This window comes from Amblyomma americanum, chromosome 9, assembly GCF_052857255.1.
Source record: "Amblyomma americanum isolate KBUSLIRL-KWMA chromosome 9, ASM5285725v1, whole genome shotgun sequence".
NCBI lineage: Eukaryota > Metazoa > Arthropoda > Arachnida > Ixodida > Ixodidae > Amblyomma > Amblyomma americanum.
In genome coordinates this window covers 16,664,151-16,676,933 of record NC_135505.1, presented here as the reverse complement: position 1 = coordinate 16,676,933, position 12,783 = coordinate 16,664,151, and the positions used below count along the sequence as shown (strand labels likewise).

Genomic DNA, 12,783 nt, shown 5'->3' with positions numbered 1-12,783 from the left:
CCTGGGACGGAAGTGATGCGGCAACCACAAGCCGTTCCCCACGCAAGATCAAATTGTCCACCCCTGAAAGTTCATCGCGTACTCTGAAGAAGGGTTGCAGCTCATCCGGTAAGGATTTGTGTGCCGGCCAGAATGATTGAATATAGACCTTGCTTTGTTGCAGCACGCTATCATCAGACTGGGCCTGCTCCAACTGTTCTCTCGTGATGCAAGAAGAGGTTTGGAGAACCGATACTGCATAATCTAACAAAGTTCCTTCTTCCTGCGAAGGTGATGCGGGGAGACATGAAAGTGCATCCGCTACTCGGTTTTTCGACCCCTTGCGATACTTGACGGTATAGTTGTACCGTAAGAGGCGCTCTGTCCATCGCGCTACCCGCAAGAAACGCCTTCCTGGCCCTTGCGTTGAAAGCAGTGTGACCAAGGCTTGGTGGTCAGCCAGCAGGGTGATATGGCGTCCCCACAGGTAAACATGTCACCGCTCACAAGCTCAAACACACGCGAGTGCTTCGCTTTCTCCTACTGAATATGTTTTCCTCTCTGCTGGCGAAAGCACTCGAGACGCCAAGGCGACAATGTGCAGTTCATGTCCGTCCACCTGTTGTAGAACCGCTCCAAGCCCGCAGTCGGAAGCGTCGGTGGAAATGACAACTGGAATTGATGCATCGAACATTCGAAGTAGGTTGCTGGACGCAAGTACCCCTTTGACCTTTCTAAAACTGGCATCGACCTCGCTAGACCAAACGAATGACTGCCCCTTTCTGAGAATACGCATTGGTTCGACGATGTGAGCAAAGTTGGGAGTAAACCTTGCGTAGTGCTCGACCAGTCCGAGAAACGATCGACGGCCGGCTGCATCAGTGGGCGCCGCGGTATCCTGGATGGAGGAAACCTTTTCTCTCCATAGAATAATACCGCTTGCGTTTACCCTGTGGCCCAAAAATGAGAGTTATTGCGTAACGAAGACACATTTCCTGTTCAGCTTGAGTTCTGCCTCTTTTATGCGCTTCAGTACTGCGCCAAGGTTCTTCAGCTGATCCTGTCTGCCCTTCCCGAATACAATGACATCATCAATGTAGAAAAGGACGCCGTTACAGCCGTCTCCTTGCCTGACGCCCTTCCTTATTGGAATTTTATTGCTGACTTTATGGAGGACTATAGTAGCTGTGCAGTTGCTATATATATCTTCCAGTATTTTGACATAAGGCTCTTCTACCCCCTGATTACGCAATGCCTGTATGACTGCTGAGGTTTCCACTGAGTCGAATGCTTTCTCGTAATCAAAGAAAGCTATATATAGAGGTTGGTTATATTCTGCGCATTTCTCTATCACCTGATTGATAGTGTGAATATGATCTATTGTGGAATATCCTTTACGAAAGCCTGCCTGATCATTTGGTTGATTAAAGTCTAACGTTGCCTAACGATATCGCCAATGCTGTTCACCGCATGTTTGCAGGAGGTATTTCGAGGCCTGAATTGGGAACAGTTGGGAATAAGAATAAATGGAGAATACCTAAATAATCTGAGATTTGCTGATGACATTGCCTTGCTGAGTCACTCAGGAGGTGAACTGCAAATCATGATCAACGAGTTAGACAGGCAGAGCAGATCGATGGGTCTAAAAATTAACATGCAAAAAACCAAGGTAATGTTCAACAGTCTAGCAAGGGAACAACAGTTCACAATTGGCAGCGGGAGCCTAGAAATTGTGCCGGAATACGTCTACTTAGGGCAGGTAGTGACAGCTGATCCGGATCATGAGAGGGAGATAACTAGAAGGATAAGAATGGGGTGGAGCGCATATGGCAAATTCTCGCAGATCATGAGTGGCAGTTTACCAATTTCCCTCAAGAGGAAAGTGTACAACAGCATAATCTTACCGGTACTCACCTACGGGGCAGAAACGTGGAGGCTAACGAAAAGAGTTCAGCTTAAGTTAAGGACAACGCAGCGAGCCATGGAAAAAAAAAATGATAGGTGTAACGTTAAGAGATCGGAAGCGGGCAGAGTGGGTGAGGGAACAAACACGGGTTAATGACATCCTAGTCGAAATCAAGAGAAAGAAATGGGCTTGGGCAGGGCATGTGATGCGAAGGCAAGATAACCGCTGGTCTTTAAGGGTAACGGAGTGGGTTCCAAGAGAAAGTAAGCGTAGCAGGGGGCGGCAGAAGGTTAGATGGGCGGATGAGATTAAGAAGTTTGCAGGCAAAGGGTGGATGCAGCTGGCAAAGGATAGGGTTAATTGGAGAGACATGGGAGAGGCCTTTGCCCTGCAGTGGGTGTAGTAATGCTGATGATGATGATGATGATGATGATGATGATGATGACAGCCGTCTAGAATTTTTGACATCATACTATGAAACGTGGAGAGCGCGGAAGCCAGTCCGAAACTCACACGCTTAAAACGAAAGAGGCCGTCCTGGGTTATAAATGCAGTAAAGTCGCGGCTCTTATGGTGAAGCAAGACCTGGTGATAAGCAGATGCGAGGTCTAGCTCAGAAAAATGTGTGGCCCCCACTAGGCTATGAAACAGCTCTTCTGTATGAGGAATGGGAAAGCTGTCAGCAACGATGGCTTTGTTTGCCTGTTTGAGGTCTACACACAGACGAATACCTCCCGCTTTCTTTTTAACCAACACAATGGGGGACACCGATTCCGATACCTCCGCGCGGTCTATCACGCCCATCTTTTCCAACCGACGGAGTTCTTCCGAGACCAATGGTCGCAATGGGAGTGGAAGGCGCTTAAGTTTTGATGCAACTGGCTGCACTGTGGATCGCGTTTTGACAAGGTGAACAAAACCTTTCGCGAGGCCAAGCCGTGGTTCGAATATAGTTTGAGACTCTTGAACTAATTCCTTTGGAATGTTAATGGGCTGGTTTGCCTCTGTATGGCCGGAGGTCTCTCTTCGAGCATTAATAGTTAGCGTTCTTTCAAGACACCGCACTGACGAGCCATCTATTTGCATACCTAGCGCTTTGATGGCATCAATACCCAATCGTGAGGTGCCTTGTTCCACGACATAGAGAAGAAGCCATGTTTTGCACTCCTTAAATTTATCTTCTGCGAAAAAACAACCATGGACTGGAATCGGCTTCTTTGAATAGTCTACTAGCCTAACCTTAGGGTGAGAAAGCGCCTGTCCTTCGAAATTCTGCCTAAACAGGTCATACCCCATAACGTAAACCGATGACCCCGAATCCATGAGGAAAGTCATGTCCGTACGACCAATTGCCACGGTAACATGAATTGCAGGGCGAGCTGACGTCGTCACAACCAGAATGATGAAAACTTCCTCGTTGGATTAATTTTCACTTTCCGCCTCATGAACTAGAGCGGCTTCTCGTTTGCTGCAAACAGAGCGAAAGTGACCGATTATACCGCAACGGTGATAACGCTTCTTTTTGGCAGGACAGTGAACTGAGGCGGCATTGTGCTGGACTGAACCGCAGCGGTAGCAAGTTGAATGGTGGCTACGTGAACGCTTCGAGCTGCGTTCGGAACATCGTGCTCGCTCTGGCGCGTTTTCACGAGTTCTTATGCGTGCAACGTCTGCAGAGGCAAATTCTTGCAAATCGTTTATTGCCTGTTTAAACTGTGTTGCCATGAGTACAGCTCTAGCGAACGAGAGAGACGACCCCTCAAGAAGAAACCGCTCACGCAAGCTCCGAGACGCTACACCCGCAACAAATTGGTCACTGTCACAGATCTCCCCAGAGAACACTCGGACCGAAAGAATGGACTAGGCGACAGGTGCACCCTAATCGACGCACATTTAATACACCCTACGTGACACACACACTAGCACAGAAAACTAACAAACTAACACAAAACACAGACTACAAATACACACGACCCGGGAACACTGCTACCAGCGTCTACTACTAGCGTTCTACTGTTAGCGGTTGGCGTTCGTGCTCACGGTTGGTTCGGTGCAGCTGCGGCGTTGTATGGGTCCCGTAGCCGGCGTCGAGATGGCGTTCGACGTGCTGCGGCTAGCGTCGCTGGCGGCGTCGCTGGCTGCGTCGCACAAGCTCCGTGGAGGTGATGCCAAGTGCGCGTGGAGGTGATGTCGGTGTCGTTGGCGTGGGGGCACCACCCGGATGGGTGGCAACAGTACTGGAGACACCCCTGGCCGTAGCAGGCGGTAGCGTCCTCAGTTAACTCCCCGGAACGGGCTGAATAGCGGCAGGAAGTCCACGATGCGAAGCCGTAGAACGCGAGCTCACTGGAGCAGTAGCCGGCGTCGCTCTCTTCCAGCCGAAGCGTCCCTGAAACGCCGGAGCCTCCGCTTCTCTGTTCTCTCTCTCTCTCTCTCCCCCCCCCACCCGTGCCGCGCTCACCCTCGCCCTTTCATAGCCTTGGCGTTAGTCCACGTAAGCCTTGTCGTCGTCCTCTTCTTCTCTCCACCAATCATCTCTTTCCACCTCACCGAATGCTTCTTCATCTTCTTTAGTCTTTGGTTAATCCACGTCATCCTTATCGCCAACCTCGTCGTCTTCTTCAAGCCTCTGTCGTTCATAATTTTATTTTAGATTCCCATTTATATGTGACAGTCACGCAGTGAATCTTCCAGGGAATGGAAAGAGCACGAAGCGGAAAGTTCACGCAATGCGGTAACGTATTCATTGATAGGTTCACCTGCTTGATGAATACGCCTACCGAAACGGTGTCGCTCGGCGACAACATTGGTTGCTGTTGTAAAATGAACGTGCAGAGCTGCGACTTCGATGTCGTACTACGACGCTTCAGGCCATGTGTCGGCGGTGCCCTTGCTATCTCCTGATGCCCTATCACTAGCAGTTTGCTCACCAGATTTATCGTTGTCCGAGGATGGAAGCGGCAGGGTGTAAAATATGCGCTGACCTTCTACGCCGAGAATGTGAAGTAGCAGGGCCTTGCGACGATCCGGCGTGCAGTCGGAGGCACCCGAAGCGAGCAGGAAGTTCTCGAAGATGCGGAGCCATTGCGGCCATGCAATAGTAGGGCGACCAGGCATGGGCATAAACGGGGGGCGGCTGGGTGAGCCCTGAAGGGCTCATGGCGCCGGAAAGCCGATGACGAAAATCACGCCCCCCCCCCCCCCCCCCCCGAAACGATTAAACCTCGTCGTAATGTTATATCGGCGTGAGAGACAGATGAATGAGACACCGATGAATGAGACGCAGCAGCGTCTGCCGAGCATCCCGCACATCAACTTCCCTTTATTCAAGGATACGCATGCTTATATACATAGGGCGACACTGGTTCCCCTAGCAGCGGCGATCGACAAACCAAAACCAAATATACAACGGCTAGCATCAGGTACAATAAGTTTTAAAATTCTCATGTTTACAGAATGTCATACCAACTAGTTCCCCAAAACACTCTGCCAGTTCCCACTAATTTCACTTTTTGCACTACTGCAATACGGGGTCGTTGGTCGTGCTGGCGTCGTTGTTGGTCTAGCTTGACAGACCAGTGCGTCAGCGGTGCCATTTGCATACCGACCAGCCAACCGGCCGCCGATCGCCGTCCCATCGGCCTAGTGTAACCTGACCCTATACCTATACCGAAGAATAGCTGCGTTACTGTTATTAACGGTTTTGCGGCTCCAGTCACTCATATATGGGGGACGACTGCTACTTCAATCGTCCGCGGAAGTACAGGGGACAAGAGACCTCGCTGCGCACATTGCAGCAACGAGAGCAGGCGATGTTGGTCCGTGTATTCCCTGGTGACGTCACGATAGCATTGAATATGGCGGTCGCTGCCGGTGGGAGGAGTTTCCCGTATTTAATTTCGATCTCCTTTTTTTGGAATATAGAGTGCGTCCGGGGCAGCGAAATTTCGGAAACTGAATCATAAGTTCTTGTATTAGTTACTGAAACACAAAACTGCAATATGAATAACGACCATGTCATGGTCCCTTTAAGTCTCCTCACTTGCCCAAATGCGAAAGTTGCGAGCGGTTCACCACCTGCGCCACTACTGGGCCAACGCTGTACATTGCAAGGGGGCGGGGGGGGGGGGGGGGGGGTTCAGCGGTCGCCGTATGATGGCGGTACGACTGCACGCCAAGCAAGGGTTTAAGGACAGTGAAGGAAAAGTATATTTTAAGCGGGTAGAAGTAACCAAGCGAACGATATCTGATTGGTGGCTAAATTCAAGACAAGAGTAAAATTTGACAAGTCATGGCTAGGTTGCTTGAACCACTGCCCGATTTAAGAGTTCAGCCTTATCCATCCATCCATCCAAGCACGAAGGAAATTTACCGGAAACGCAAGAAATTAAGTGCTTGATTGATTGAAGCATATGTAATTAGCATGCTCATAATTACTGATGTAGGCCTCAGTACATATTTCGAAGATAAGTTTTTACAGAAATTCGTATTCACTAGACGCGCTTTTATTCAGCTTCAAACGTCGTATATCCGTGCCGGGGTGGCAGCGTACCCTCTCGCATGACGGCGGCCCAGTTTCGATTCCCACCGAGACCCTAGTTTTCGTTTCTTATTTTCATTCCAATTTCTCATAACTCACATGATTCATGACTTCATATGACCCATGGCGTCACATGCCTAGTTACGTCTCAGGGGCCCTACTTCAGGCGACACATTCTGTAGACGCTCCCGGCGTCAGGACAGCCATCTAATGCTTTCGCATTTATGAGACTGCCTTATTTGCTTCGTGCAAGCAGGAAAACCGCCCCTGCTCTCTCGTTCTCTCTCTCTCTCGGTGAGATTTAATCCCGAAGGAGGCGGTGGGGATGCCGCTTCGCGCGTCTTAGCCGATGAGCAGGCGGAGCAGCCTCATAGAACGGTGGTGCACTCCGCGTTGCTTATAAAAGAACAGCAGCTAGGGGTAAGCAGTGCTAGCGCACCTACGCAAACCGGCTGTAATTTCTTTGCACGAAGTAATCTTTAAAAAGTCGTTTGCAGTTCGTACTGCTTCACCCGACGGTATATGAAATGATACTTAGAGCACAAACACACAAGAATTTCTGAAACGGCTCTGAGCCTCACTAGGGCACCTACGTATATCCTGCAGCCTTGGTAGACGGAAGCGGGACGGACAATGAGAGTTGAAAAATTACAGGATTGCATTTAAGTCTGCTTAAGAGCGCAAATGCAAAAGCCATTCCCTGTCCTCATTCTCCCTTGTTTTTCCTGTTCTGTTATTATCTGTATTTTTAGTTTTATTTGTTATTTATTTTTAGATTTGTTTGTTTATTTTTATTTCTCGTTTATTTCATCGCATATAAGCTGCTTAATGAACTTTAACGTTTTTATTTTATTTACTACTCAACTTATGATTAACCGTGCGGACAACTTCCATCTTCAACTTCTGTCCATGGCACTCATGAGCCAAGAAACGCCTTCGCTTTAAAATGTAGCCATTAAATGCATTCCTGAATTAAAAAGTCACCAAGTGCACCAAAGAAAGAGGACCTCAGACACATTCACAGGTAGACAGAAAAGTGAAACCATTCTGCTATGTGAGAAACAAGCAGTACACAACCGAAGGCTTCATGTGCTGCGGCAGTTTTTTTTTGTTTTTACAGTGAGCGTACGACAGGCAATTTTGCTTCGAAAGCTCCACCAAGCACATTGCGGCATCGTAGCGTGCAAGAGTCTGGCAAGCCAGAGTGTGTATCGGCCAACTCTAAGCCAGGACATCGAGGCCATGGTCAAAAGCTGTAAAATTTGACAATTACATCAACTGGCGATCCTCATCAGCCTCTACTGCATTAAAGCCTTGGTGATCGACATTGGCAGCAACTCGCCATGGGCTTCTTCCACCTGAAGGTAAAGACATTTGTGCTGATTGTCGATTATTTTCCATGTATGTAGATTCCAAGTAGATTCCAAAATTATTTTCCGTGTATGGTTGGCGACAACCACAGCAAGTTCACTCATACAACTATTAAAGAAAACGCCTCCGATGTTTGGCATTCCAACGACAAACACCTGAGACCAGGGACTACCTTTCGACAGCGACGAGCTCAGAATGTTCTCAGTAAGAGCTCAGAAAGCTACCTTCTCCTTTTAAGGCGAAAGCCTTCAATGACTCATACTCCCGGTCGAGATCCTGTCCGTCCGTTCCATCGCAAACCGGAAGTCACGACAACGGGAGTGACATCACACCGTCCGTCCGTCCTTCCGTTACGCTCTTGAACTCGATAGGAAAAAAATCTTTGTGCGCGATTGGATTCGAATCACCATCCTTCCCTTCCGCAGCCGAGCGTGCTAACAACAACGCTACTTCCTGCCAACGCATATGTAGTTCTCCTTGTCTAGGACGCTGAAGAGTGTGTGCGGAAAGGCTTCGAATCAGAAGGATGCCTCCTAAGCACCCTACAGTGTTTCCAGCATTTAAGATTCACAAACAATTGTGTAGTTAATTAGCATCTTAAGTGACGCAAGCAGCAGTACCGCGCTAAAGGCTTCATGGGGGCAACAAAGCGCCCCCCTGAATTTATTGACCGCGCAGCAACGGTCAAGTGGAAAGAACCATACAGACCATCAAGTCGATGAAGACTAAAGCAACCGAGGAACTCAAGTATCCAGGGACAGTGCTTCTCAACTATCGCTCCACACCAACATCATGAGGAAAATCTAAGCCGAACTTCACATTGGCAGAAAGCTTCACCGACTCTACCGACTCTACCAAGCGCCTTGAAATCAAGCTTTTGAAGCGGTATAGGTATAGCTTCACTACTAGAGGTCTCAGGCTGAGATCGCCATGCGTTGCCGGTGCAAGGCTCAGACAAGGTCGAACCTTCGGTTTATGTTTGGAGAACTAGTGGATGGTCAATGGTCAAGCGATTGGACCGGTCAAGGGTGAAGGTCATCTCAAGGTAAACTGAAGGCCAAGGTGGGGCGTCAAGGTCGACCAAAGTTTGTAACTGAGCAAGGTCATTTTGCGGCCAATCCACGGACCAGTCAAGGTCAAGGTCAAGTCAATGTCAACCAAAATTGGGTCACGTGATCGACTCTTTGCTCGTGATCACGTGATCGGACCCGAAACACGGCGTTTATGTGATAAGGTGTGTCGTCACGGCCTCCTAAACCGAGTATCTACATAACGGAAGGAGCGCCGGCGCTCCTAGGCACGAAGTGCACATGTGGTGTTCAGGCTAAACCATCGTGAAGGTACCGCTTCTCCCTCGATTTAACCAAAGCTAAACCACCGTTAATTTTTTAACCGGCCCTCACCAGCATCTCCTGCAAGCAAGGCAGAAGCAACAGCACAGGCACGCTCGTCTGCACATTAAAAACCTTCCGCCGTTTGCTCCTTGTGAACCCGTAATTCTCCGGACTTATCGGCAGCAGATGACAGCAGTGTTTGGCATAAAATACCTCGGCGGAAACCATGCTGACTCGGAAAGAAAAAAGAATTGGCATCAGTGTGTGGTGCAATGGCAGAATAGAGTACATGCTCCAGCAGTTTGCTAGAGATGCACGTCGAGGAAATAGGACGGTAATTTGAAGGATCAGAACGGCTGCCAGATTTGTGTACAGGGATTGCAGCGCTATTTTTGCAGTCGTTAGGAATTCAGGTTGGGGCGATAGACTAAGTCTAAATTATGTGCAAAATTTAGCCGGAAATCAGTGTGGTGCCTTTTAGGATTTTGGACGATATTTTGTCGGGGCCTGGACTGCTACAGACCTTAAGGTTTTCAATTAATTTCTCTGTGCCTTCCGACGTGATTGTTCGGCTCTACGGCCTGAATCTTTTCTAGTTTTTTCGGCGGTGTCAACGCTGGACGAAAGACCGTTGACGACATTTTCTATGCTGTTTACTGCGGCAAGGATTAATGCGATTTCACTCAGTATTGTGCCCTGGGTTGACTCAAGCCGCCATAAAGTATGAGAAATTTGTTCCAAAGAAATAGAAGAGTCTCCGTTGTCCGGTCCGCGGCTTAGTTCCACGTCCCCCGACATGATGAGTAAGAACGAAAAGTGCAAGTGTGTTTGGCAGAAAAGGCAACACATGTGAGACAGCTGTTTTCGTACACAGTACTGCAGCTCGATGGGGCACGATACCGCGAAAAAAGATTGTTTGAGCGGGCACAAGTGCCGTTCGTAATCTAGCTAACCTGGAATAGTAATGACGAGCGTCTGACCATGTTCCTCGCGGTGGCGTGCCCTCAGCGGCCACAGAAAGGCGGCGCCTAAGTAGTCGTGGCCACAGAGTTTCTTACTATTAACTACAGCGAAAGCTGGCGGTGCTGCATCTGTACCTCCGTGGGCGCGCAAAGCATCCTAGCGCGATGAGCTACTTGGAGCAGGACAGCAGGTTTTTTTCAGGAAGACTGAGTGGCGTTACTAAGATATCCCATCCGTATCCACGGCGCGCTTCGTGCCCAGACAACTTCGGCGTAAAAGTAGTGTGCAAAAGCCATAGTAGCGAAAACAACACAAAACACGACGCCAATAAACGGTTTTTGCTTTCCGAAATGCTGTGGAAAAACCATTTAAAATGTTGAAGCGACAACATTGTTTTCAAAAACTTATTTCGTTTTAAAAGTCCCCTTGTTAAGCACGAAATATTGACTTTTGTGGACTGCAATGCTTGGCCAATAGGAGAGCAAGCCATCGCTTATTTTGAGCAAACTTTGCATTTACTTGCTTTTCTGCTCGTTTGTTACGATTTATAGGCAGGATATTGAATGGTAGGACATTCTTGATTATTGAACAACGTTTGGTTTTTCCTTCTTTTTTGGCCAAAAGTTGTAGTTCTGCAGTCGGTAGCTCTCCTCTCCTTGTTGCTTAGAGCGCCCATGGTGGTGCAGGTGGTCTCCAGGAAGCTCCATGCAAACTCCCATAGGCGGGGCGCCAGCTTTCCCTGTAGTTAAGAAACTCTATGGTCGTGGCGAACCACCCGCGCTGGAGGTAGCACCAGGTTTCCTGACGAAGAGATTTGGTCCGGCTAGAACCGGCGGAAGGCCGCCATTTTTCTGTTTGTTTGCACTGGCGGATGGCGGCAGTTGTACCGGCACGAGAGGCTGTAACAGCAGTGGCTCTTCAGGACGGGCATCGCCCGAGGATGCGGTTATGGTACACAGCAGGGCTACTTGGAATATTAATGACTAGCGTCTGGACAAGTTCCTCGTGGTGGCGTGCCCCTAAACTCCGTACTGAAATATATATATAGGTTTGAATTGGTCAGGAACTAGAATTACGGCACATTTGGTTTGGCTTTATAGGATGGACGCCCCAAAGCGGCTCAGGCTAAGAAAGACGCCGTAGTGCAGGGCTCCGGATAATTTCGACCACTTGGGGTTCTGACACCGCACTGACACCGCACAGTACACGGACCTCTAACATACTTCCTTCATCGAAATGCTACCGTAGCGGGCAGGATCGAACCCGCGACTACCATACACTATGTGATGTCAGTGCATGTTAATTAACCACGCGTAATTGAAATTATCCGGAGCCCCGCACTAACGCGTCTCTCAAGGCTGAGTTGTTTTGGGAGCTTAATCATATAATGTTTAACGAAATGTGTCAATCTTATTTGCCGACCTATTCAAACCTATACACATTTTGCAATAGGGGGTCTTGTACCGCACGAGGGGGATTTGGGGTTGCTTGGCGGCGGAACTGATCTCTGATCCGTCAAGGCAATGGTGTGGTCGACGACCCCTTTTCCAAGCATTTCACCCTAGAAGAGCGGAGCCCCAAGCCAGGGGAAGTCCTGTACCCGTTGGAAAGCCGGTGGGTAACCCGCGGCACGGGGGATGGTCGGAACTGGGGATCGCAGCTTGGGGAGCTGGAGTGTAAAATTAAACAGCGTCGTTCTCATTTTCTGCCCAGAAGGTCCACAAATTGGCCGTTTGGATGAGTGGTAGAAAGCATATTTTGTTTAACCTATGAGAAACAAGCTCAACAATTTCCCAACTGTCCTTCTTCTCAGCACCATGATAAGTGCAAGAGACCAAAACCAGGTTTAGGAATCAGGATCGCCACGCATCCTACTCATCGAGAGTAGAATCCCTCCGTGCTGCCGCCTACCGGCAAAGGCGAATTGGTAACATGGGACTTAGTGAGCCACTTCCGTTATGATTAGTGATAATTTTATGAGATATAACCATTCTCAGCAGAAATAATGGCACTTATGGATTTAGTGCCACATTACACCTGACACATATAGACCTTTAACAAGCACGCGCTCCATGACGCACTTATTTTCCCTCTGCAGGTTGCATCGAGACTTCCTCCCTTGTATGCATGCTGAGCGTAGTGGACTTCCGCGGCTCCTGGAAGCACGCGTTCGACGATCGCACCGCCACGCGCGAGGTCTTCTTCCACCCCGACGGCACCAAGTCCGCGGTCGTCATGCTGCACCAGACGGGCGAGTTCCGGCTCGCAGACTGCGCTGACCTGAATGCGAAAGCCCTGGAGCTTCCCTACGAGCCACCTGGGGAGGGAGGCTCGGCATCAGCGCCAAAGAGATCCACATCCAGACCGGGCACACCCTTGGGCTTTTGCGCGACTCAGGCGTGAGTGGTAATAGGCTCCCCTGAAAAAGGCTATTTTGTTTACACATTTAGCGCAATGACAGGACGGGAAATCAAGGCAAGAACACATGAACACACGCCACTCCAACTGTCCTTTCATTTGATATACCTGAACATGGTATATACTCATAATGGGGAGAAATAATACGAACAAAAAATTAATTGAGAAGTGCCGCACACCAAACACGACCTTCGTCACTGTGCAACAAGGCAGTGATAGGCCAATTGATATGCATACTAAGTCTAAAACAGCGCACGTGCACAAGGACGAGG

At 49.1% G+C, this 12,783-nt stretch overlaps 1 protein-coding gene across 1 annotated transcript in view; it reads left to right on the top strand.

The window, feature by feature from the left end:
• The first annotated feature begins 7,768 nt into the window (after positions 1 to 7,768).
• The window catches only part of LOC144105185 (iris-like), a 43,533-nt gene continuing 38,518 nt past the window's right edge, over positions 7,769 to 12,783 (top strand). Inside the window, exons 1-2 of the mRNA XM_077638338.1 lie at positions 7,769 to 7,826; positions 12,192 to 12,492. Of these exons, the coding sequence (XP_077494464.1) occupies positions 7,769 to 7,826; positions 12,192 to 12,492 (359 nt within the window). The remainder of the gene's footprint in view (positions 7,827 to 12,191; positions 12,493 to 12,783) is intronic.